The sequence below is a fragment of the Entelurus aequoreus genome, linkage group LG07, assembly GCF_033978785.1.
Source record: "Entelurus aequoreus isolate RoL-2023_Sb linkage group LG07, RoL_Eaeq_v1.1, whole genome shotgun sequence".
In the NCBI taxonomy this organism is placed as follows: domain Eukaryota; kingdom Metazoa; phylum Chordata; class Actinopteri; order Syngnathiformes; family Syngnathidae; genus Entelurus; species Entelurus aequoreus.
Window position 1 is genome coordinate 55,948,695 of NC_084737.1, and position 26,322 is coordinate 55,975,016.

The 26,322-nt window shown below is 39.3% G+C and overlaps 1 protein-coding gene across 3 annotated transcripts in view; it reads left to right on the forward strand.

Moving 5' to 3' along the window:
- LOC133654059 (sodium-driven chloride bicarbonate exchanger-like) overlaps positions 1-26,322 on the forward strand; it is a 111,227-nt gene that overhangs the window by 14,519 nt on the left and 70,386 nt on the right. For 2 of the 3 annotated variants that reach the window (XM_062054021.1, XM_062054023.1), the window contains exon 3: positions 17,823-17,904. In XM_062054021.1, coding sequence (XP_061910005.1) covers positions 17,823-17,904 — 82 coding nt within the window. Of the gene's footprint in view, positions 1-5,713; positions 5,936-17,822; positions 17,905-26,322 lie in introns of those variants that run through there. The other variant, XM_062054022.1, reaches the window with a different exon arrangement.

Sequence of the window (26,322 nt, forward strand, 5' to 3'; positions counted from 1 at the left end):
TGATATATATATAACGGAAATTTACCTATTGGTACCGTCCACTATTTTGCTGTCATGTGACCACATCACATTCTCCTATTTTGACTTGTGTGACTCATTCAGATGTTTTGTCAAACTTGTGGTCCATTGTGGTGTAGAGGTTTGAATGGAAGAGATTGTTTGTGTGACAGGTGTATTTCATACTCAATTGGCCTCTTCTCCCACAAGTTTGTGTGGAGAAAAACAAGTGTAAACTTGATAGTACACGCAAAGCTGATCGCCTAAGCTTGTCCACAGAGGACTGTGTTTCTTAAATGAGCCGAATAGGGAGTGCAATCCATTCGGCGTGTTTGTCTTCATGAATATGCAGAATATACTGTATGCTGATTATCAGAACACCCACAATACTAAGAGGAGGAGACGTAAATATAATCATATAACACCCGCAATGTGATTCATCAATCCCGAAAGCGTTTGTGGCCACTGTTGTTGCGTCTATATTTAGGATGTTTGTAAGACCATTAGTGCCTCAACTTACAAGCTTGATTGGTTCTTTGACAGTGCTCGTAATTCAAAACGCTCAATGTCTTCCATCGAAATTAATTGGAATGAATCGGCTGACATCGTAGAGGAGCAACGTAATACTGGTGCTTGTTCCTCCAAAACAGTACAAATTTAACACACAACATGCCTTTTAAAGAGAAAAACTAACTTTAAGAAATAATGTATAAAAAAAAACAATAGACCATGGGTGCCCAAATGTTGTGCCTCCAAAGGCCAAAATGGTAATGTGCCAATCTGCAGCAGGCCAAACACGGCGATTTTATCAAACACAAATAGCAAACAATAAAGTTATTTAATTGGTGCAAACAACATAGATAGATGGCAACTAAATATCCTTGCGGACATGCCATCAATGATTGTGTGAGCTTGAAAGAGGTTAATATGAAATTATATTTAATTAAAAATGACCACCTTTTGGTGGGTCAAACAAAATGATTCCATATTTGTTCTGCTGGCTTCACTTCGGGCACTTCAGCAGTAAAATGTACTACAAACAACTACAACATTTTTATGAAGTGTAATAAAGTACAGTCTTTACCTTGGAGAGTGGACTTCAATGGTATTTCCTTCCTTCTCCATCAAACACACCATCAGCTGTTTCTCCATCTTTTCAAATGTCCGCCATTCAGATATTATTTTAACAACCTTGGCTGGCGTTATTTACTCTTTCTACTTCGGTATAGTGCAGAGTAGCAGTGATACGCTCCAACTGCTTTGCCAAGTCACCAGCACGATCGGTCATGTTTTTCATGATTTCTTTCTTTATTCAATAAATCCAATTATTATTCTCAGCATTCTCCTTCACATTTACTTTCTTTGTTCTAATGGTTGGAAATCAAGGTTATGTCGTTCTCTAGATATAAGCTAATGCTTGCAAGTAAGACCAGATGTTTTGGTGGGATCTTCCAACTCACTCTGTCATTCACTATGCCAACGGCTGTAGGCTAACTTCAACTTTTGCTCGGAACCTAAAGCATAACAATTAGCCTAGAGACAACAAGTGTTTTAAAATACCTGTAAGTTGAGGCACATGTAAGTTGAAGTATCACTGCATGTGCAAACTGGCACAGTTACGCACAAATGGCTGCGTGGGGGTCATTGTGAGGTGGTGATCGGTACACTGACAGGCGCAGTGTGCATGTCAACACATCATCTATCCAGCAATGCCATATTTTAGCTGCTGCGGAATGACTTAATGGCTGATTTGGAGCGAGCAGACACCAAAACCAATCAATATACTGTGTCTCCTATATGAAAAAACGGCTTACAACCCCTAGATCATTCCTTTGCACCAATTAGTGCCAGTGTCTCCCAGTGTGCACCTTTCGACGAGCTAAAAAGTTGGTAGATCGCACTGGAGGAACGCTTTATTATTGTCCAGAAAAACACAAATTATAGTTGCATGCTGCATGTTCTACAACATAGCAAAACACCACAAGTTGGAGCATGATGCCATGTCAATGACAGTCTCTATGGTACTGCTTGCCGGTAATGCACCCAAATTTGAATGAGGCGGTCTTCACCACTTTTGCACTTGTTATGAATTGTGCATGCAGTCTTGGTAGATCATCTGCAACATTCCCACTAATAGTACCTGCATTTTTTTTAGTTTGCACTCTATTTACTATAAGTGCATGTTATTTGAGATCTAGTAGATCAGGCCTCCAATGTGTTGAGACTGCGAAGTACTTTCTTAAAAAGACAGGACTCATTTGTGTGTTTAATGGCCACATGACGAGCGCACTAGGGTCACAGTGCTTGCTCTGTTACTTGTTTCCCTCAGTCAGTAGTAATTTATAACCTGTTTTTGATTGGGTTTTTATTGCTTTTTATGTTGACATTCTGTCTCCCTCTTTTAAAATAAACCTACCATTAAATAATGTATACGGTTTGATATGATGTGGCATGCTGTGTGACCCCAAGATGCCATGACAGGGGGCATAGTGTAAGAAAAATAGTCTTTATTCTTTAATGTTCTGTACAAGCAGGCACTAACACTTACAATTGTTGGAGTGAAGGCAAAAAGGCGAACAAAAAGCGTAAGAAAAACAAAGCTTTTAAAAATTTTAATTATCGTCTTTTAATGGGACTATGTCTCGCGGCTGGCCTGGGGACACCTCGGGATCCCCTGGAAAGCGCTGGACGAAGTGGCTGGGGAGAGGAAAGTCTGGGCTTCCCTGCTTAGGCTACTGCCCCCGTGACCCGACCTCGGATAAGCGGAAGAAAATGGATGGATGGATGGGTCTTTTAATGGCTGACGCTGGTAGCTCAGTTGTGCTGCTGCTTTTAGATTTGACAGCGGTATTCTACACTGTTGACCACAAAATAGTAAACATTTCTACTTGAGTCATGTGCATGTTTTAAAGGCACTGTCCTAAAGTGCTTGCATTTTTTTCTGACAGACAGGTCTTTCGCTGTCAACCTTTTACATTTTTCTTCTAAACAAGTCCTTCTAACTTGTGGGGTGCCTCAAGGCTCAATTTTGCGCCCAGTATTATCTCCCTAAAAATGCTTTTATTGGGACATTTTGAAATTTAAAAAAATACATAAAATCCCATTTTATTTCTTTGCAGATGATGTGCAAATGTATCTACCTTTTAATTACAAAACTGACTCAAATAAAGCACTTCTTGTATGCCTACAAGAAGTAAAAGACTGGATGTCTATACATTTTCTCAATTTAAAAGATTTTTATTTATTTCATTTTTGGTGAGCTAAATCGCTTCTCTGACTGTTCTGCCATCCTTTTACAAAACATTTTGGTGTTTTTACAATTCTTTTAAATGCGACATCCCGCTTGCACTAATGAAAATCTTTACTTTTGCATTAATCAGCTCTCCAACCGCTGCTTACAAGTGGTCGCTTCTGCAGTGGTTTCTCTCTACTGGCTGCCTGTTATTTTTAGAATTTCACTTTAAAATTGTATTACCCCAAAAGGGACAAGCGGTAGGAAATGGATAGATGGATTATTTGTTTTTTTTTAATCTTTCCATGGGCTGGCCCCACCATATTTATCTGATTTACTTGTTTTGTACATGATAATCCCGGGCAGCGCTCTAAGTTCACCTGACCAGTGCTTTTTAGAGTGCCCAAGGTCGAGACTGAAGACCAGAGGAGACACACATTTTGCGGTAGCAGTTCCTAAACTCAATGGATGGATGGATGGACAGTTCTTAAACTCTGGAACACTCTCACTCTGAAACTAAGAGCTGCATAATCTCTCTAAAAACATGCTTATTTTCACTCATGTTTAACACAATCTAGGCAAGACATTTTAATGTTTTTATTTATGCCTTTTTACTCCTTATATGAATATTACTTATTTTATTTCTACTGCTTACTTTTTTAACATTTTATTGTTTGGTTCTTTTTGCTGTGTATTTATATATGTGTCTGTACTTATTTTGATTTTCATTCTATATTTTACCTTTCTGTTTTTAATGTGTACAGCAGTGACTGTTTTTGAAGCTGTGCTATACAGTATGAATTATTTAACACTGACCTTGAGAAAAATTACTATGAAGTAACAACTCTAAACAACTAGCATCAACCATAATGAAACTTAAATGCCTACTGAAATGAAATTTTCTTATTTAAACAGGGATAGCAGATCCATTCTGTGTCATACTTGATCATTTCGCGATATTGCCATGTTTTTGCTGAAAGGATTTAGTAGAGAACATCGACGATAAAGTTCGCAACTTTTGGTCGCTGATAAAAAAGCCTTGCCTGTACCGGAAGTAGCGTGACGTCACAGGTTGAAGGGCTCCCCACATTTGCACATTGTTTACACCAGCAGCGAGAGCGATTCGGACCGAGAAAGCGATGATTACCCCATTAATTTGAGCCAGGATGAAAGATTTGTGGATGAGGAAAGTGAGAGTGAAGGATTAGAGTGCAGTGCAGGACATATCTTTTTTCCCTCTGACCGTAACTTAGGTACAAGGGCTCATTGGATTCCACACTCTCTCCTTTTTCTATTGTGGATCACGGATTTGTATTTTAAACCACCTCGGATACTATATCCTCTTGAAAATGAGAGTCGAGAACGCGAAACGGACATTCACGGTGACTTTTATCTCCACGACAATACATCGGCGAAGCACTTTAGCTACGGAGCTGTACTCACGGTAGCGCGTCTGCTATCCAACTCAAAGTCCTCCTGGTTGTGTTGCTGTAGCCAGCCGCTAATACACCGATCCCGCCTACAGCTTTCTTCTTTGCAGTCTCCATTGTTAATTGAACGAATTGCAAAAAATTCACCAACACAGAATACTGTTGAATTATGTGGTGAAAACAGCTGACTTAAGCTGGCCACCGTGCTATTCCAAAATGTCTGCTTCAACCCGTGACGTCACGCGCAAACGTCATCATACCAAGACGTTTTCAGCCGGAAGTTTCCCGGGAAATTTCAAATTGCACTTTATAAGTTAACCCGGCCGTATTGGTATGTGTTGCAATGTTAAGATTTCATCATTGATATATAAACTATCAGACTGCGTGGTCGGTAGTAGTGGGTTTCAGTAGGCCTTTAATGAAAGTCACGTAAATTTAGGAACACATACACAATGACTAAATGCACACCCAAAGACTAAGAAGCCTACAAATTGCAAATGAGGACCAGTCACTTATTCAGAAGGAAGTAAAGGGAACTCAAAACTGCACCAAGCAGGAAACAAATAACAAAATAAGGGTTCAAAACAGGAAATAAAGACAGAACAAAGAAAACCCCAAACCAGTAGATCAGACTGTCAAGTGTACCGTGACACTGTATTTTTGTAAGGCTAAACTTAAGAAATCAGTTGGGATCAAATACGTATTTTCCATACTTTACTTTATATCACCCTGAGAGCAGGAGAAAGGGTGACAGATTTCATCACTACCATGGTCCTATACTTTTAAAAGTTGAAAGGCTCCCTGGTTGATGTAGCATTGACGTTGTTGATTTGAAACTCAGACTGCAGGGTTCATTTATGCTTTCGTTCTGGAGTTAACTGGTGGATGTGAAACAGTTTGATGACCAAATTGTGCAACATTAGCTCCACCAGTTGTTGGACCTTCCCTGACCCAAAACTTAGGTAAGAAAATCTACAAGGCTCTGCAGAGAGAGAGAGAGAGAAAGAGAGAGACAAGCTGTGCTCACATCAGGGTAGCATCGCTGATGTCACAGCGCTAATCCCTGCTAGAGGGGGAGGTTGATGTGGGGATTGGTGGAAGGATGCTAGTCACAACCATTTGACCCTGGATGAGAGGAATGTGAGCGCCTTGTAGTCCAAGCTTGAGGCACGACGCACCATCGTTCATTCTACCTCTGCCCTTGAGCACGGTTCTTAGGGAACATCCTGCTACCAACATGCTATCAACAGACTACAACAAGGGATTTATCCAGCAGGTAGGACACTGTGATGTATTTTCTTTGGAAAAGGCCTGCAAAGGGGACAGGAAGAGCTGTTGGTCCCTGTGAGCTTTGCGCAACAGATGGGACTGTTCTGGTCTTATCGCAATGACCTCAGGAATGGAAATGTTTATCTAATTGGAGTTTTTTTTTTTTACATAGAGATGCTTGTAGTGCAGATCGCCCTGGTAAACATTTGTAGGGGTGAAAAAGCATGACGATTAAAACAGCTATAACCAATCACAGAGGTCCTTGGCATTACTGGTAATCTGTCTCCCAAGCCGTAGAATCGAGCCATGCAGAATGTCCATTAATGCAGATTGAGAGTAAATAGACATGAAGTTATTTGGCTGTCAATCTTAGTACTTTTAAAGTAGTTGCTATAGTATTCAACCGTCATCCAGCAGATACACTATTACTGGTATTTACTATTAGGCAAAGATTAATAAATGGCCATAGCTTATTATCTTTAACATTAAGAAACAAGCCATGGTTACACATTCACAATTCATCCATGAATAGGAGCAGGAAGAAATTAGTTTATTTATTCCAACCATGCGTCTATTACTGATTATTCATTCAAATAGAGCTTATCATTTTAATTTTAATCATAGTGGAATATTTTGATTAAAGGAATGTTTTCCTGGACAAAGGCTAAATAAAGTTTGCTTGAAATAAGGTTAATAGCATTGAATAGTTATTTTGGGTGGACCAGCCTGGAAAGGGAAGAACCAGAACATAAAGCAACAGCATGTACTTTGTAATAATAGGATCATTTCAGAAAAATATTAAATTTTGACAATAATAACTAGCATTAATATGCTTGGTTTTTTGGTCTTTAACTGTAACGTCTTGTATTAGATATTTGTATTATATTTTACAAACTCTTGACTCTGCGATGAGGTGGCGACTTGTCCAGGGTGTACCCCGTTTTCCACCCGAATGAGGCTGGGATAGACTCCAGCACCCCCCGCGACCCCGGAAGGGTACAAGCGGTAGAAAATAGATGGATGGAAACTCTTGACTAAGTGTCTTCAATCCCGTTGTTTATTGTATGTGATTATATTTTCATTTGTCATTATTTTTTGTTCATTCTCAATGTGTGTACTTTTATTAACTTTTTTAATCCAGCTTTTTTTTATTTTATTTTGTAATTAAACATTTTTATTATTTTTATTTTGTTAGTATTTTAAATGTTTTTATTTTATTTTAACACTTACATTTTTTCTATTTCTAATTATATATTCATTTGCCATTTTTCTTCTATTTTGCCACTGCTAAATTATTTAATATTTTCTATTCTATTGTTTATTTATTTGATCAATTATCTCTACGATCTCCATTCATTAGTTTTTTTAAATTTATTTTTTATTTAGCTTTAATATTTATTTAATCTCCATTCATAATTTAACTTACATATTTTATTTAAGTCTTCTTTTCTTTCGCACTCAACCCTACATAGGTTATATTTTTTTAGTTCGTTTTACTCCTATTTTACTTATTCAACCACATAGTTTTACTCGCTTCAGTCATGGGAATTTATCTTATTTTCTATATGTTTATTAATTTCATGTCTTCGTATTTTATTATTCACTTATCGATCCGTTGTGGTGAAGAAGGAGCTGAGCCGGAAGGCAAAGCTCTCAATTTACCGGTCGATCTACGTTCCTATCCTCACCTATGGTCATGAGCTTTGGGTTATGACCGAAAGAACAAGATCACGGGTACAAGCGGCCGAAATGAGTTTCCTCCGCCGGGTGGTGGGGCTCTCCCTTAGAGATAGGGTGAGAAGCTCTGCCATCCGGGGGGAGCTCAAAGTAAAGCCGCTGCTCCTCCACATCGAGAGGAGCCAGATGAGGTGGTTCGGGCATCTGGTCAGGATGCCACCCGAACGCCTCCCTAGGGAGGTGTTTAGGGCACGTCCGACCGGTAGGAGGCCACGGGGAAGACCCAGGACACGTTGGGAAGACTATGTCTCTCGGCTGGCCTGGGAACGCCTCGGGATCCCCCGGGAGGAGCTGGACGAAGTAGCTGGGGAGAGGGAAGTCTGGGCTTGCCTGCTTAGGCTGCTGCCCCCGCGACCCGACCTCGGATAAGCGGAAGAAGATGGATGGATGGATGGATGGACTTATCCATTTTTATTTTTATTTTTTCAACACATTTTCTTTTTTCATTCTTTTATTTTATTTTCCCTCATCTCAACATAAGTTATTCATCTATTGTTACACACTATGAACACACTCGGATATCCTTGAGATATGGGGAGGGAGTAGAAATAACTAAGTTCTCTTACTTCCAACTCCTTTTCGGACGTGTTAAATTGTGTCAACATGAAGTTAAAGGTGCTAAGTCTAAGCCATGTATATTTTTACATACACTATATCCTGCAACTAGTATTTCTTCTCAATTGATGCACATACAGAAACACGTGAGCATGTCTCTTCATCATGCTTGGTCACAAGCCCGCCCCTCCTCCACCTCATCCATTCCAATTCCCTTGCAGTCTTGTTGGTCACATGATCCCTATCCTGCCCTGCAGCCCGCATCGTACATCACAATTCAAGAAAAGAGGATTTATTTATTTTCCTGGATTAAAATAAACAACAACATTCAAAATCTGTCATATTTACCTCTACCCAGGATGGCCATCGGTAGATTCAGTTGCTAACATCAGGTAGCTGTACCATAGTCATCTATAAATAGAACGAGGCATGCTCGGAGGAGTTTTTGGCTCATCTGTCATACTGATGAGTCTAAAGCTGTCCATTTGTACTTAGTTACTGTCCACGTACTTAATGTGTATTATGTTATATAAGACACCCTATCCCTATAGTCAGGACATACTGTATCACATACTTAATCATATAGGCCAACTGTACATGCTTGAATTTTTTTATTTTATTTCAATGTAATCAATGATTCATTCATTAAACTACATTTAATAATTTTATTAACCATTTTAATGAATAAAAATACACTATTTAATAAATACACTGAACATGATAATAAATACTACATTGAATAACCATCAAAAAACCAAAGTCAATTATTTAAAAAAATTAAACGTTCTATTGAATACAAATATTCTACACAAAGAGGCTTGTGAATTTTTATTTTTTTAAATATTAGTGGGATTGTTACCAAGACTGTGTGTACAATTGATAACAAATGCAAAAGTAGTGCAGACCGTCCTATTTAAATTAAGAGTACTACATTTATGTTATAATGCTCCTCCAACCTGTGGTGTTTTTTAAATGTTTTGAAACGTGTAGCACACAACTGATCTGCAACAGAACATACTTTTTAGCACGCCAAAGGTGAACTCTGAGAGATGTGGTGTTATACAAATAACACCACCAATAACTGCGGTTGTGAGCCGGAATAATAAAGCTGCAAAAAAATGCATGTTGCAAGAAGTTTTTTCATATGAAGAAACAAACGCTATTTGAAAAAAAATGCCAGCAAACACCAAATTAATCAATTTTATTTGTTTTAATGATCCTTCAAGTCATCCAGAAGCTATAATATTATGAAATGGCATTGCTGAATGGAGCATATGTCTAATATTGTTTTATTTCTGACTGTCTAAATATGTTGACGCATACATATGTTGACGTACATGATTCTCTCTCCATCGTCTGTTTTTGCAACGGGATCGTCTCTTTCTCACAGCTATTTGTGCATAATTGTGCCAGTTTGCACATCCCTTTCGAACTTGCTAAATATAGACGCAAGAACAGCGTCTGCTAAATTATTATATTTGCAAATATATTTGCATCTCCTCCTACCATCGTCTGGTTTTGCACCGTGATCGTCTCCTTCTTACAGCTATTTGTGCATAACTATGCCAGTTTGAATGTCCCCTCTGAACTTGCTAAATATAGACGAAAAACAGAGTCCGCTAAATTATTATATTTGGATAATATAATACGCCTCACAGTATTGTAGGCGTTCTGACAATCAGCACATATTTTGCATACACATGACAGCAAAAATCTATTTTCAGCTAATTTGCTCATTTAGAGTAGCAATGCTCAGCTCACAAGCTCAGTAGTTTGCATGTGTTTAAGTACATGCAAGCCTTTAGTAGAGGCAAGGCCATTTTATTTTTAGCTCAAAATTCAAGAATGCAAATAAATCATAAAAAAAAACCAAATCATCATAAAAATAATTATGATTTAATTCATTTAAAAGCAAAAAGTTTAGATAAACTTCTTTCAGTTGTCATATGCACAGCTAAAAAGAAGAGTTTTCAGCCTGGATTTGAACATTGCCGAAGTTGACACCTGTCTCACATCTTCTGAAAAACTGCTTCAAATTTTAGGAGCATAAAAGTAAAATACAGCCTAACCATGTCTTGTCCTGACTCTGGGCACCAGTAGTAGACCACCACCTGAGGTTCTCAGAGCCTGAGATGCTTCATAGGGTTCTAACATGTCGGAGTTGTACTTTGGCACTGGACCATGTAAAGACTTGTATAAAAGTAGAGCTGTTTTAAAGACTATTTTCTGAGCAACAGGAAGCCAGGGCAGTGACCAAAGCACTGGACTAATATGGTCGTATTTCCTGGTTCTAGTTAGGACTCGAGCAGCAGCATTCTTGATGTACTGCAGCTGCTTTCCGGCTCATTTGGAGAGCCCAGTGAGAAGGTCATTGCACCTTTCACGCTCCTATTCCTATTTCTTTGACTTTAGCAATATTTTATTGGTGGTAAAAAGCTGCCAATGTAATTGACCTAATGTGGCTGTTAAAGTTGAAGTATTTGTCCATTATTACCTACAGATTTCTAACCTGACAGTCTTAAGGTGATTACAAATATTTTCTGTTAGCTTTTGTGGGCCACAGACAATGATTTTAGTTTTTTCTGAGTTTAGCTGAAGAAAATTGTTTTGCATCCTCACACTGATCTGTTCGATGCAAGGACAAAGTGAATCAACAGGCCAACGTTCACCTGCCATTAGTGACACCTAAGTGTCATAGGCATAGTTGTGGTACGACACATTATCTAGAAGGATTCAAACTATTAGCTGACCAAATGACAGTTGAACAATAGGTGTCCCGGAATTGACCTCTGAGGAATTCCACAGGTCATAGCCATTTGGAGACACAGTTACACATTCCAACAAAGTATGTCCTGTTAGTGAGATAGGTTTTGAACCAGTTAAGATATGGTTAAGATATGGTCCACTGTGGTCAACTGTGTCAAAGGCAGTGCTCGGGTCCAGCCGAAGTAAGCCAGAGTGTGGCGGATATCATTTTCTACCTTTATCAGAGCTGTCTTAGCGATGTGGTGGGGCCTAAAGCCCGATTGTAAAGTATCAAATTGATTGTACAGATATGGTGTTGTTTCTGCTGGGCAAGTATGCCTGACGCGCCTCCTACAGCGCCTTGGGTCAGGTGCAGGGTCATCAGCCGGGGACCACCGCTCATTGGAGTTTCGCTCTCTTTAACCCCGGAACGCCTCCTGGTGGCGGAGCGGTGGCAGGGACGTCTCCCTGCCACCCCCTGCAGCTGACCCATCTTATTGCCTTGACCCCCAGTACTTATCCCTCCTCCTCAGCCACAACCAGAAGCTTCCCTTTTCTGCTTCCTCAGCAAGGGCCTTAGTTTCCCTTTGGAGCTTTGCCCCAGTCGTTCCCACATCTTGGAGCAGCTTTATAGTAAGCCAGAGTGTGGCGGATATCATTTTCTACCTTTATCAGAGCTGTCTTAGCGATGTGGTGGGGCCTAAAGCCCGATTGTAAAGTATCAAACATATTGTTAGGCAGGAGAAAGCCACTAAGCTGGTGGTATACAACTTTTTCAAGGACTGACAAAAAAGGCGGTTTGATGTGGGCTGATAGTTGTTCAGTAGAGTGGCTTCAAGACTACTCTTCTTTAAGAGGGCCCTAATGACAACAGTTTTTAAAGGGGCCAATGATGATTTTCCTCTTTTTTGACTCCTTTTTGAGTGTGCTTTTGTCATTATTCTTAGTTATTTTTTGCTCTGCGTTAGAGTCCAATTACGGCTAAGCCGCTTGTGACAGTGAAAGTGAAATTAGACATGAAATTACACATAAATTGTTCAGAAAGTGTAGAAATCGCCATTAGCTGCATCGTTGCGACCATCATTAAGTATAAAGATTGTATCTTTGAACATGTGAAATGATGTATCTATGGCATAGACAGTGATTTGCATGCGTCTATGAATTGCTGACCCAACAAAAGTCCCAAAGTACAGTAAAACCCAAAACATCATCTCATAGTGTGTGTGCACCAAAATTTTGTTGATCCTGCAGCACATCCGAGGGCGGTATAGCTCGGTTGGTAGAGTGGCCATGTCAGCAACTTGAGGGTTCCAGGTTCGATCCTCGCTTCTGCCATCCTAGTCACTGCTGTTGTGTCCTTGGGCAAGACACTTTACCCACCTGCTCCCAGTGCCACCCACACTGGTTTAAAAATGTAACTTAGATATTGGGTTTCACAATGTAAAGCGCTTTGAGTCGCTAGAGAAAAGTGCTATATAAATATAATTCACTTCACTTCACATCCATAATGTACAACCACTTCATTTGCTCATTAATCTTCGCATGATCAGCTTCTGACGCTCAGCAGGAGCCACCCTAAACTTATAACGTACTGCATGTGAACTTCTTTTATTTACACAATATTACGTGACCTCCGAACAGAATCAAGCGTTTTGAATCATCTGTCAGATTTAAATCATGAACACATTTCGCTTTTCATTTCTAATATAATTTGAAATCTGTGTTTTCAGAGACAATTGTACTTCAGTTTAAATATCTAATATTTTTTGTTAGGTTTGACAGTTTTCTCTTGTTTTTCAAAGTCAGTAATTTAGCCTTTTAAGTCCTACAGACCCCAGTACACGGGGCAGTGTGCTTGCATTTGCGTTACCACGGTAACTAACTGCCCTGTGACAATATACATATTCTATACAATCACATCAACAGAAGAACATCCACTAAAAACTCAATCAAAACCCATCCATCCATCCATTTTCTTCCGCTTATCCGAGGTCGGGTCGCGGGGGCAGCAGCCTAAGCAGGGAAGCCCAGACTTTCCTCTCCCCAGCCACTTCGTCCAGCTCCTCCCGGGGGATCCCGAGGCGTTCCCAGGCCAGCCGGGAGACATAATCTTCCCAACGTGTCCTGGGTCTTCACCGTGGCCTCCTACCGGTTGGACGTGCCCTAAACACCTCCCGAGGGAGGCGTTCGGGTGGCATCCTGACCAGATGCCCGAACCACCTCATCTGGCTCCTCTCGAACAATTGTATAAAAATGGAAGACAATTCAAACCACCATCTCTTAAATTTACATCATTAAATGTGTAAAACAAGAAAGCAGTCACAGGGCAAAATCTGATCTCTTTATTTATTAATTATTCTTATTCATGACCCCGAGTGAATGGATGTTGCCTGAGCAAAACAGCAATTGGTAGTTTTTGTGCAATCTACATTAATACCATGAAAACATATATCCCACTGAATGAAAGAAACAACAACATCACTGCGGCCACACTCGTGAATCTCGTTAACAAAACATCTAAAATGGCACTGCTGAAACAAGGAAAGAAATTGAAGGGTACAAACATGTACATGTAGGAGCACCTCACAAAACATAATACTGAAATCACCAAGAAAGCAAGCAATTAGAGAAAGCAGGGAAAAATTCAGGGAACGCCAAATGTAAAATCTACATCAAGCTGAATGGAGGTCCAGAAGCAAGAGTACTTGTTGTCAATGACATCAATGACCTGGACCAATATTAAAGTTGACACTGATAATGGAGTCTGAAAAACAAACACCTAGATTCAACATCAACACTACTATGTTACAAGGGACCACTAAACAAGAAACCCTGGATTCAGGAGCGCATCCACCTACACTCATAGAAATTATTGAAACAACATCAAAGATTGTTGAACAAAAAAATATGGAACTGAAAAACTTCTGGAACAAAGGGCATAAAAACAGTATTTGGAAAATGATATAGATCCAGATACATTTTTTCTCTCCCACATCAGTAATAATTGTTGTATTATATCGATTAACAATATAACAGCAACATTAAATGTGATAACACATTGTCAATTATTAATTTTAATAGCATAAGCTTGAATGCAAAGTACAACAACATGAAGCACTTTTGGGAACAATTCAAAGAACCCTTCAAAGTGATCGCTGTCACAGAAACATGGATTGATTATAAAAAAAGGAATGGATTTTGATATGGAAGGGTTTAAACTAAATCACATCAATAGAACCAACAAAAACAGAAGAAGTGTAGCCGTGTACGTGATGAAGAACCTGAACTACAAAGTGGTAAAAAAAACCATGCCATTTGCTATTGATAACATCTTAGAATGCCTAACCATTGAAAAATGTCATGAAAAAAGCAAACAGATATTCATCAGTTTTATATATAGATCACCTAGTCCTAAGTCAATTATTGAAACATTTGAAGACTGGATCAAAGCAAATTTTATGGACACCGGTCAAACATTTTTTTTCTAATGTGGTGACTTTAATGTTGACCTATTAAACCCTAATAAGCAAAAGTCCATTGATGACTTCATTGATACAATGTATAGTCTGAGTTTATATCCTAAAATCACAAAGCCAAGCAGAATCACAGGACACTTTGCCACGCTTATTGATAATATTTTTACCAATGACTTCAATAATAATTCTACAAGTGGTGGGCTTATAACAGACATTAGTGATCATCTGCCGGTTTTCACAATATGTGATGGAAACTACAAGAAGAGGAACATGGGCGACAAAAAGACATTTCAAAGACTATGCACAAAGTATGATTATGATTATGAGTATGATTGTTTTAAAAAATGAGCTAAACAAGCAAAATTGGGACAATGTGTACAATGAAAATGATGTTGATGATGCATACATTTTTAAACACATTTATAATGCTCTATGACAAACATTGTCCATGGAAACAACTCAGTAGAAAGCAGAAAAAGAACAATCAACCATGGATGACAAAAGGATTTAAAAAATACATGCAATAATAATAACAATACATTATATAGAAAATGTATAACACAAAGAACTACAGAGGAAGAAAATAAGTACAACAAGTATAAAAAAAAACAAGCTAACTTACATGAACATGTAGAAAATATTACAGTCAATCATTAGACAGGAACAAAAACAGTATGAGAGCAACATGGAGCATCCTCAATAGCATTATTAAAAATGGCACTAAGAGGGACTACCCTCAATACTTCTCAGACGGAAACATAAATAATGACAACATGAAGGAAGTAGTTGAAAGCTTCAATAATTACTTTGTAAATATTGGACCAAAATTGGAGGAAAGGAGAGGGACAAGCAGTAGAAAATTGATGGATGGATGGATTCCAGACCCAGTTTCAACTGAGGGCTTCAATGACATCATAGATAGAAATCCTAACTCAATGTTCCTCAGGAAAGTGACACAAGGGAAAATAGTTGAAACAATGGAAATCCAAGACATCAATCGATTGGGATATGGACATGATAAAAAAGGTTAATGAAGAGATTTCAGGACCATTAATGTGTATCAGTAACCTATCATTTCAAACAGGCAAATTCCCAAACAAAATGAAAATAGTTAAGTTGCACCAATTTATAAGTCTGGAGACAAACACCAATTTACTAATTATAGACCTGTTTCTTTACTTCCACAATTTTCTAAAATCATTGAAAAACTGGTAAATAACAGATATGACAATTTCATAAACAAACAGAGAATTCTTGCTGAGAACCAATATGGATACAGAACTAATATTTCAACATCAATAGCTTTAATTGAAATAACAGAATCAATTACCAATGCAATAGATAGTAAACATTGTGCAGTGGCAGTGTTTATGTATATAGCGCTTTGAGTATCTAATAATAGAAAAGCGCTATATAAAATATAATCCATTATTATTATTATTATTATAACTAAAGTATTTAACACAAATAATCACAACTTTTTAATCAAAAAATGAGAACGGTATGGCATCTGAGGGTTGGTCTTAAACTGGAATAGAAGCTACTTAACCAACAGGAAGCAATACATGAAGCTAGGCAAACACACGTCAACAACGCTAAATATATCCTGTGGTGTACTACAGGGATCAATACTCGGACCAACATTTTTCAATCCTTATATAAATTATATTGGTAAAGTTACGAGAGACTTTAAGTTAGTGTTATTCGCGGACGATACAACAGCATTTTGTTCAGAAGAGAACACACAGAAGCTAATACAAATAAAAACAGAAAACATTTATAAATTAAAGAGATGGTTTGACAAAAACAGACGTCCTTAGCTCTCAGTAAAACTAAAATAATGCTATTTGGTAACAGTAGGAATTTAAACACAAATACAAATAGACCGAATAGACATTGAAAGAGTAAATGAAATAAAAATAATTTTAGGTGTAACGATTGATGATAAATTGAACTGGAAATATCATATACAAATAAATATACAACATAAGGTGGCAAGAAATGCATCAATAATGAATAAAGCTAAATATGCATTGGACCAAAAATAACTTCATATTCTTTACTGCTCACTAGTGTTACCATATCTGAGTTACTGTGCAGAAATATGGGGAAATAACTACAAAAGTATGCTTCAGTCACTAACCGTGTTAAAACAAGATCAGTTAGAATAATACATAAAGTTGGATATAGAGAACACTCAAAACCTTTATTTATTGAACCACAAATATTGAAGTTCCACGATATAAGGAATTTGCAAATAGCTAAAATTATCCAAAGCAAACTATAACCTGCTATCCAAGAACGTGCAACAATTCTTCTCAACAAAATAGGAGCAATACAACCTCACAAAAAAACGTATAACATTTGTATGCATGTACAACACTTAAAACCTTTAGTATATCAGTATGTGGAATGTATTTATGGAATGAATTAAATAAAGAAATCGAACAGAGTACTAATATGAAAATATATTAAAAAAATGTTCAAACTCAAAGTACAAAGAAGAAAAACCATGATAAACATTCTGAACTTACTGATAATAGGGACGGCGTGGCGAAGTTGGTAGAGTGGCTGTGTCAGCAATCGGAGTGTTGCTGGTTACTGGGGTTCAATCCCCACCTTCTACCATCCTAGTCACATCCGTTGTGTCCTTGGGAAAGACACTTCACCCTTGCTCCTGATGGCTGCTGGTTAGCACCTTGCATGGCAGCTCCCGCCATCAGTGTGTGAATGTGTGTGTGAATGGGTGAATGTGGAAATACTGTCATAGCACTTTGAGTACCTTGAAGTAAGTATAACCCATTATTAACCCATATACAAGTATAACCCATTTATCATTTATTTATTTATAATCGTATTCATCTCACTATATGATATACATCTTACTTCACTATTTATTATAATTTTTATTTTCAATGTTATTATTAATGGAGTATACTGTGAATAAGTTCAAAACAGGAAGTGAACAAACGTGTTAGCACTTGCTATGCAATGGAAAACGGGTAGGATTCTTCCTACTCCTTTTCAAACATGTTGAAAAGAGAAACTGGAAATTGTAATGTATCATGTTTTAATTGCATGAATGTTCAATATGAACTCAAACCATAAACCATAGTTGCTTCTTGCCAGAGGTGCTGAAAAGCATTGTTTTTAATCTTGTGTGAAGAATGACTAAAATACATGCGTATAAAGGCACTCAGTAGGAGAATGTGTCTGTGAAATATTACGGTGATGCAGAGTTCCCCTTTACGAGTGACATAGCCTCCTACTTTGAGCTCTTATGAAAGAAACATTCTAAAAATGATACTTTTTAGATGTATTTATGGTCCTTCTGAGACCTGAATTCAGCTCTATCCATGAGTCGTTGTTTTTGTGTGTCAGAGGACTGATGAGGAAGCAGTGGTGGATCGGGGTGGAACGCGCTCCATGCTGAACACCAACTTTGAGAAGGAAGAACTGGAAGGTAACAACCCCGTTTGTGTTCTAACATCATTCATTCCGACAAACCATGCATGGCAATGTTGGTGCCAGGCAAGGTTTTTTCACACAACACAATGTTGGCACCAACACAAACACAACATAATACCGTGGACTAGTCATCATTAAAAGTGAAATAAAAACAGTCAGGTTCTTGCTTTTACAGAGTCAACCTTTTTTTCCCCTGTTTTTTCGTTTTACATTGTATTGCCAACATATACAAATCAAACTACAAAATCAGGTGGTTTTGCTTGGTAGGCGCAAAAAAAGACCAACTTTCATTATCAAAAATGTTCATATTTTTTTGTCATTTTTTTTAATTTCAGTGTTCTCTTTTTTATTATTAAAAATGAAAAAATGACCGTTATAGTTGCACAATAGTCATTGCACTCAAAAGGGCTGCAGTGCACCCCTGAGTTGTTCCAATTCACCATTAAAAAGGAAACAAGCAGGTAAATATTGTGATTGTCACTTCTAGTACTGGATTTGGGACAACACCACAGTTTTAAAATGACTACACTTAAGGCCTGATCCACTAAGATCCAAATAACACATACTAAACATCGTGTGCACTCTATAAAATTGTACTATTGCCATGTTGCATGTGATCTACTAAGACTGTGTGTACAATTGATAAATGGTGGAGACCGCCCTATTTAAATGAGGTTTTTTGCATACATACACTCATTCACTGCACATTTATGTTTATATGCTCCCACCTGTGGCTTTTTGCTATGTTTTGAAACATGCAGCAGACCATTATGTACCACTTTTTCTGGGCATTATAGGAGCAGTTTTGCAGTACATCTGCAATGGAACCCACGTTTATAGCTCGACTAAGGTGCGCTCATGAGTGAGGCTGGCACTAACTGGGAGCGTGTGCCTCAGTTGCAGGAAAATGCATAGTGCAAGAAGTTTTTTCATATATTCAGAAAAACGAAGGTTATTAATATAAAATAAATATCTGCAGACACCGAAATGCATCAATTAAGCTAAGGGAGGGGAGAGATGCCTACAGTAGGAAGATGGAGGCCAGACTCCATCAGAATAATACTTGGGACGTATGGAAGGGCATTAAAATGATTCCTGCAGGCTTTAACACCAAGGCCAGGCAGCAGGAAGGTGGTGCAGACAGTCACTACGTTTCCATGCACTAAATTGATCTGATTTGTCAATTTTAATTTTTTTTTTGTATTTTCACACCTGCATGTGAAGTCCCAGTGTCCATGCACACTCTCGAATGCGACTTAGTGTTGTGTCGTTCGCGAACGATTCGTTCGAAAGAACGAATCTTTTGAGTGAACGTACTGAACCGAATCACTTCATGAACTGATTCGTTCCTTTCTCAGTTCAGTTGAGCTCCGCCGCGACCATGCCGGTATGAGTGGAACTGGCGCATTCTGTGACTCACTGAACCCTCGACGTCGGCGATTGACGCAGCCAATGAGAGGGCGGGGGGAGGGACTGATCGAACGATTCGTTCACCGCGGATTAACGACATGAATCACTCAGTGAACGTCAACGCTCTCGCTCTCTGCTCTGCTTGCCCCAATGCCGCGAGTGATTCTCCCCCCGTCGCGGGGATATGTTTCATGCCATTGGCATCCGTTCTCCATTCATTCTCCAAGCTAACGGCTAATGTTGACTCAAGCCACATGAAAACAAACACACGTCCCCATTATCTCAACACATAAAGTTAAAGAAAATCCGTGCAGGCTAAGCAGCAACGACGCGAGGGGGAGGGGCGGAGGGTAACGTGTAGGGCAGGCTGTTTTGAGAAGATTTAAAATAAAAATAATAACTAATGTATGTACACATACATAGGCTATTATTTACACAGTTATTGTAACAAAAATAAAGTTCTCCTTGGGGATCAATTCTGATTCATATTATTATTATTATTATCCATTCTACTGCAACTGTTGTTGTTGTTGTTGTTTAGTAGCTATCATCATCATTATAATAATGCTGATTTTCAATTAAACTGTACTGCTGCTGCAGAAGTGATTCGGTACACGTACTGAACTGGCCACCGTGTGGCGCTGTGTCAGTCACTGATTCTAGTGATCCGTACTGTCAAAAGAACTGCAGAAGAGATTCGGTACACGTAATGAACTGCGGCCACAGTGTGGCGCTGTGTCAGTCACTGATTCTAGTGATTCGTACAGTCAAAAGAACTGCCGATCCCATGAAAACAAGCCACATGAAAACAAAATGAGAGTAGACTAGTAGAGGAGACAGAAAGAAGGGGCGGGGGGTAAAGTGTAAGCAGGCTGTTTTGAGAAGATTTAAAATAAAAATAATAACTAATGTATGTACACACACATAGGCTATTATTTACACAGTTATTGTAACAAAAATACATTTCTCCTTGGGGATCAATTCTGATTCATATTATTATTATTATTATTATTATTATTATTATTATTATTATTATCCCTTCTACTGCAACTGTTGTTGTTGTTAGATTAACGCGAGTCCCTACGCAGTGCGCGAATGTCTGCACTGTTCTGTCTGTACTACGCACGCCCCCCCCCCAATTTTTTTTTTTTTTTTGGGGTGGGGGGGGGTTAATTCGGTGAACGAATTTTTTGAACGAATCAATTTAAGGAACTGATTCTAGTGATTCAGTACAGTCAAAAGAACTGCCGATCCCATCACTAATGCGACTGTTGGTCATACACCATGTGCCTCTCGTGCATTGGGGGGGGCGTTTATTTACTTTTAACGCGGATAAATGTATTGCTTTTCCGGTTGACTATGACGTCACACCAAAACAAGGCATATGTGGCTTCCTGCAAGTCAACAGCACGTTCTTGTTGTACCTGATGTCTGATGTAATATTGTCACAGATTACGAATATTCCATCATTAAAGGCCTACTGAAAGCCACTACTACCGACCACGCAGTCTGATAGTTTATATATCAATGATGAAATCTTAACATTGCAAAACATGCCAATACGGCCGGGTTAGATTAGTAAAGTGCAATTTTAAATTTCCCGCGAAATATTCTGCTGAAAACGTCTCGGTATGATGACGTTTGCGCGTGACGTCACGGATTTTGCGGACATATTGGGACACAATTGTGGCCAGCTATTAAGTCGTCTGTTTTCATGTGTATTATATTTATTCATGAGAGCATTTTTGTTGTAAATTGTGAGGTGTGTGTGTTAAAATCATGGTTGTTTTGACAAATGATGACAGATGTGAACAAAAGCATGTATTGTCTTTGTGTGATGATATAAAAAAGGTGTGGTTGTATTGTATATTAACTATGTGTCCATGAAAGGGCATTTTATTACTTTTTTCTTAATACTTGTGTATGTTTTTATTGTCATAATTTTATTGCATGATTTTTGTATCCCTTTAATTTAGGTAGCCAGGGACTGCAGATGGAAATTAGCTATTTAGCTATAATCTGGTACAGAACATATCTGTCTTTGAGCTTAATGTTTCTGTACATTGTCCCTTCAAATAAAGACTAAAATAACTAAACTATATGTCTTGTGTTTATTTACTGTTTTAGTCATTCCCAGCTGAATATCAGGTCCCACCCGCCTCTCACAGCATCTTCCCTATCTGAATCGCTTCCACTGCCCTCTAATCCTTCACTCTCACTTTCCTCATCCACAAATCTTTCATCCTCGCTCAAATTAATGGGGTAATTGCGCTTTCTCGGTCCGAATCGCTCTCGCTGCTGCTGGCCACGATTGTAAACAATGTGCAGATGTGAGGCGCTCCACAACCTGTGACGTCACGCTACTTCCGGTACAGGCAAGGCTTTTTTATCAGCGACCAAAAGTTGCGAACTTTATCGTCGATGTTCTCTACTAAATACTTTCAGCAAAAATATGGCAATATCGCGAAATGATCAAGTATGACACATAGAATGGACCTGCTATCCCCGTTTGAATAAGAAAATCTCATTTCAGTAGGCCTTTAATAGCTACGCTGATGTTAAATAGCAGACAGCATCAAGAAATTACCATAGGTTGCGCCACGAACATGACACGACCAAGAATGTCTCCGAGCGGATGCAGGTCAAAAGCAACACAAGACTGGCGTGAGACAGTTGTTTCTAAGGAATTTTCTGACAAAGAATCATGGAAAGAAACATTTTGAATGATTTGGAGTTCACTTAAAAGGCTCTGGGGATTGATGGAAGGCATTTTAAATCCGAAGGAAAATACAGTTCGTGCCCCGATACTGCTTTAAAGGCCTACTGAAACCCACTACTACCGACCACGCAGTCTGATATTTTATATATAAATGATGAAATCTTGCCAATACGGCCGGATTAACTTACAAAGTGCAATTTTAAATTTCCCGCGAAACTTCCGGTTAAAAACGTCTATGTATGATGACGTATGCGCGTGACGTCAATGGTTGAAACGGAAGTATTCGGACACCATTGTATCAAATACAAAAAGCTCTGTTTTCATCGCAAAATTCTACAGTATTCTGTACATCTGTGTTGGTGAATCTTTTGCAATTTGTTTAATGAACAATGGAGACTGCAAAGAAGAAAGCTGTAGGTGGGATCGGTGTATTAGCGGCTGGCTGCAGCAACACAACCAGGAGGACTTTGACTTGGATAGCAGACGCGCTATCCGACGCTAGCCGCCGACCGCATCGATGATCGGGTGAAGTCCTTCGTCGCTCCGTCGATCGCTGGAACGCAGGTGAGCACGGGTGTGGATGAGCAGATGAGGGCTGGCTGGCGTAGGTGGATAGCTAATGTTTTTAGCATAGCTCTGTGAGGTCCCGTAGCTAAGTTAGCTTCAATGGCGTCGTTGGCAACAGCATTGTTAAGCTTCGCCAGGCTGGAAAGCATTAACCGTGTAGTTACATGTCCATGGTTTAATAGTATTGTTGATTTTATGTCTATCCTTCCAGTCAGGGGTTTATTTATATTGTTTCTATCTGCAGTTAAGCCCGATGCTATCACGCTAGCTCCATAGCTAAAGTGCTTCGCCGATGTATTGTCGTGGAGATAAAAGTCACTGTGAATGTCCATTTCGCGTTCTCGACTCTCATTTTCAAGAGGATATAGTATCCGAGGTGGTTTAAAATACAAATCCGTGATCCAAAATAGAAAAAGGAGAAAGTGTGGAATCCAATGAGCCCTTGTACCTAAGTTACGGTCACGAAAAAAGATACGTCCTGCACTGCATTCTAGTCCTTCACTCTCACGTTCCTCATCCAGGAATCTTTCATCCTCTCTCAAATTAATGGGGTAATCGTCGCTTTCTCGGTCCGAATCGCTCTCGCTGCTGGTGTAAACAATGGGGAAATGTGAGGAGCCCTTCAACCTGTGACGTCACGCTACTTCCGGTACAGGCAAGGCTTTTTTTATCGGCGACCAAAAGTTGCAAACTTTATCGTCAATGTTCTCTACTAAATCCTTTCAGCAAAAATATGGCAATATCGCGAAATGATCAAGTATGACACATAGAATGGATCTGCTATCCTCGTTTAAATAAAAAAAAATCATTTCAGTAGGCCTTTAAATGAAGGTCGCTACTGCTGTGTACAAGCTTGCCTGTTGTGTGCAATACAGAGTTATTGCTAATCAGTTTGGAGTGCACAAATGCCGCATGAAGAGGTTTCTTTCTTTTTTGCCTTTAGTATATCTGCTTTATTCTCTTCCATCTCACTAATATTTCGTTCTGGAATCCGAATAAAGCGGGATTCTCCATTTCCTTAGCTAACTTCTTAAATACATCTCTGTTTTTCCCCCACATCAATACACTTCAAAATGTTTTGTTCTTTTAATTGGTGAAGAAAATAAAGTCTCCTGTTCATTCTTGATGTTGCCTATGTTTTTATTGAATGGTATCTGCTTCATTCGTGGGCAGCACGGTGGAACAGGGGTTAGTGCATGTGCCTCACAATACGAAGGTCCTGAGTAGTTCTGGGTTCAATCCCGGGCTCGGGATCTTTCTGTGTGGAGTTTGCATGTTCTCCCCGTGACTGCGTGGGTTCCCTCCGAGTACTCCGGCTTCCTCCCACCGTCAAAAGCATGCACCTGGGGATAGATTGATTGGCAACACTAAATTGGCCCTAGTGTGTGAATGTGAGTGTGAATGTTGTCTGTCTATCTGTGTTGGCTCCGTGATGAGGTGGCGACTTGTCCAGGGTGTACCCCGCCTTCCGCCCGAATGCAGCTGAGATAGGCTCCAGCACCCCCCGCCACCCCAAAAAAGGGACAAGCGGTAGAAAATGGATGGATGGATATCTGCTTCCAGGTTACATCCCGCGCGTTAAGAATGGCGCATGCGCAATACGAAGGGTCCCCTCTGGCAGCATACACCCACTTAAGAGATCTGGTTTCCAATTGCATAATCTAGGCGTATTAGTCCGGTTTCTCAAAAGCCAAATATGATCAGATTAAGGTGTTTCCATGGGTTGTAAATTGCTTCTTCAGAGCCGAACTATTTGAGAAATCAGACTAATTAAGTGCATGGAAACGTAGTCAACGCCAACGAGCTGAAAGTGTTTTTTGAAGTTGAATTCACCTGATGTTACATCCGGCTCATTAAATATGAGTGCCAGCGAGCGTCTGTTGTCATAGCGTTCTGAGCGGCATTTTGCTTTTCTCGAACAAAAATGTCCTATGCTTACGTTGTTTTAGGCTGTTGGTACCGTTTAAAATATGGAAAGAATAACATTTTCTTCAGAGTTCCTCAAGAGGTAATCAAGAAGAGCGAAAAAGTGCAAGATTTTACGAAAAACAACGAGAAAAGTTGCACGCACTCCAGTCCAAGGGAGCAGATCAAGTCAAATGATGCATCAAGTTTGATCATTTCATTAAAGGTTTGTTTCATTTACTTTTAAAGTTTAATATTTCCCATTTAAGTATTATCTGGATATTATTTGTATTTATTCTTGTTTCGGAGTTCAAAACGCAATTTTGCTATGAGTGTTTCGTAAACCACTAACTCGACGAATTTAAAGGCCTACTGAAATGAAATGTTCTTATTCAAACGGGGATAGCAGGTCCATTCTATGTGTCATACTTGATCATTTTGCGATGTTGCCATATTTTTGCTGAAAGGATTTAGTAGAGAACATCGACAATAAAGTTCGCAACTTTTGGTCGCTGATAAAAAAGCCTTGTCTGTACCGGAAGTAGCGTGACGTCACAGGTTGTGGAGCGCCTCACATCTGCACATTGTTTACAATCATTCCCACCAGCAGCGAGAGAGATTCGGACCCAGAAAGCGATGATTACCCCATTTATTTGAGCGAGGATGAAAGATTTGTGGATGAGGAAAGTGAGAGTGAAGGATTAGAGGGCAGTGGAAGCGATTCAGATAGGGAAGATGCTGTGAGTGGCGGGTGGGACCTGATATTCAACTGGGAATGACTAAAACAGTAAATAAACACAAGACATATATATACTCTATTAGCCACAACACAACCAGGCTTATATTTAATATGCCACAAATTAATCCGCATAACGAACACCTCCACCCTCCCATCCATACAACCCACCAATACAACTCAAACACCCGCACAACACACTCAATCCCACAGCCCAAAGTACCGTTCACCTCCGTAAAGTTCATACAGCACATATATTTCCCCAAAGTTACGTACGTGACATGCACATAGCGGCACGCACGTACGTGCAAGCGATCAAATGTTTGGAAGCCAAAGCTGTACTCATGGTAGCGCGTCTGCTATCCAACTCAAAGTCCTCCTGGTTGTGTTGCTGCAGCCAGCCACCAATACACCTATCCCACCTACAGCTTTCTTCTTTGCTGTCTTCATTGTTCATTAAACAAATTGCAAAAGATTCACCAACACAGATGTCCAGAATACTGTGGAATTTTGCGATGAAAACAGACGACTTAATAGCTGGGCCACAATGGTGTCCCAATATGTCCGCACAATCCGTGACGTCACGCGCAAACGTCATCATACCCAGACGTTTTCAACAGAATATTTCGTGGGAAATTTCAAATTGCACTTTACTAATCTAACCCGGCCGTATTGGCATGTGTTGCAATGTTAAGATTTCATCATTGATATATAAACTATCAGACTGCGTGGTCGGTAGTAGTGGGTTTCAGTAGGCCTTTAAAATGAAAAGAAAGCACATGTGAGCAAAACCTAATAGAGCTAAGCGTTTCCATGCACAAAAGTAGTCTGATTTCTCAAATAGCTCAGTTTTTTGTTTTTCCACACTTATGTGTGAAGTCCCAGTGTCCAAGCACAATGCGACTATTGGTCATACGCTCATCATCATCATCAGCAGTCACTCGAAGCGAGTATGATGATCCTCCTGGTAGGGGGGTATCCCTTTATGGAGGATGCCTGTGCGTGACTTTGTTTAACATGGGGAGACTGGTGTACAGGCAGTCACCACACGATCCTTGACAGATGCGGGTCAGGGT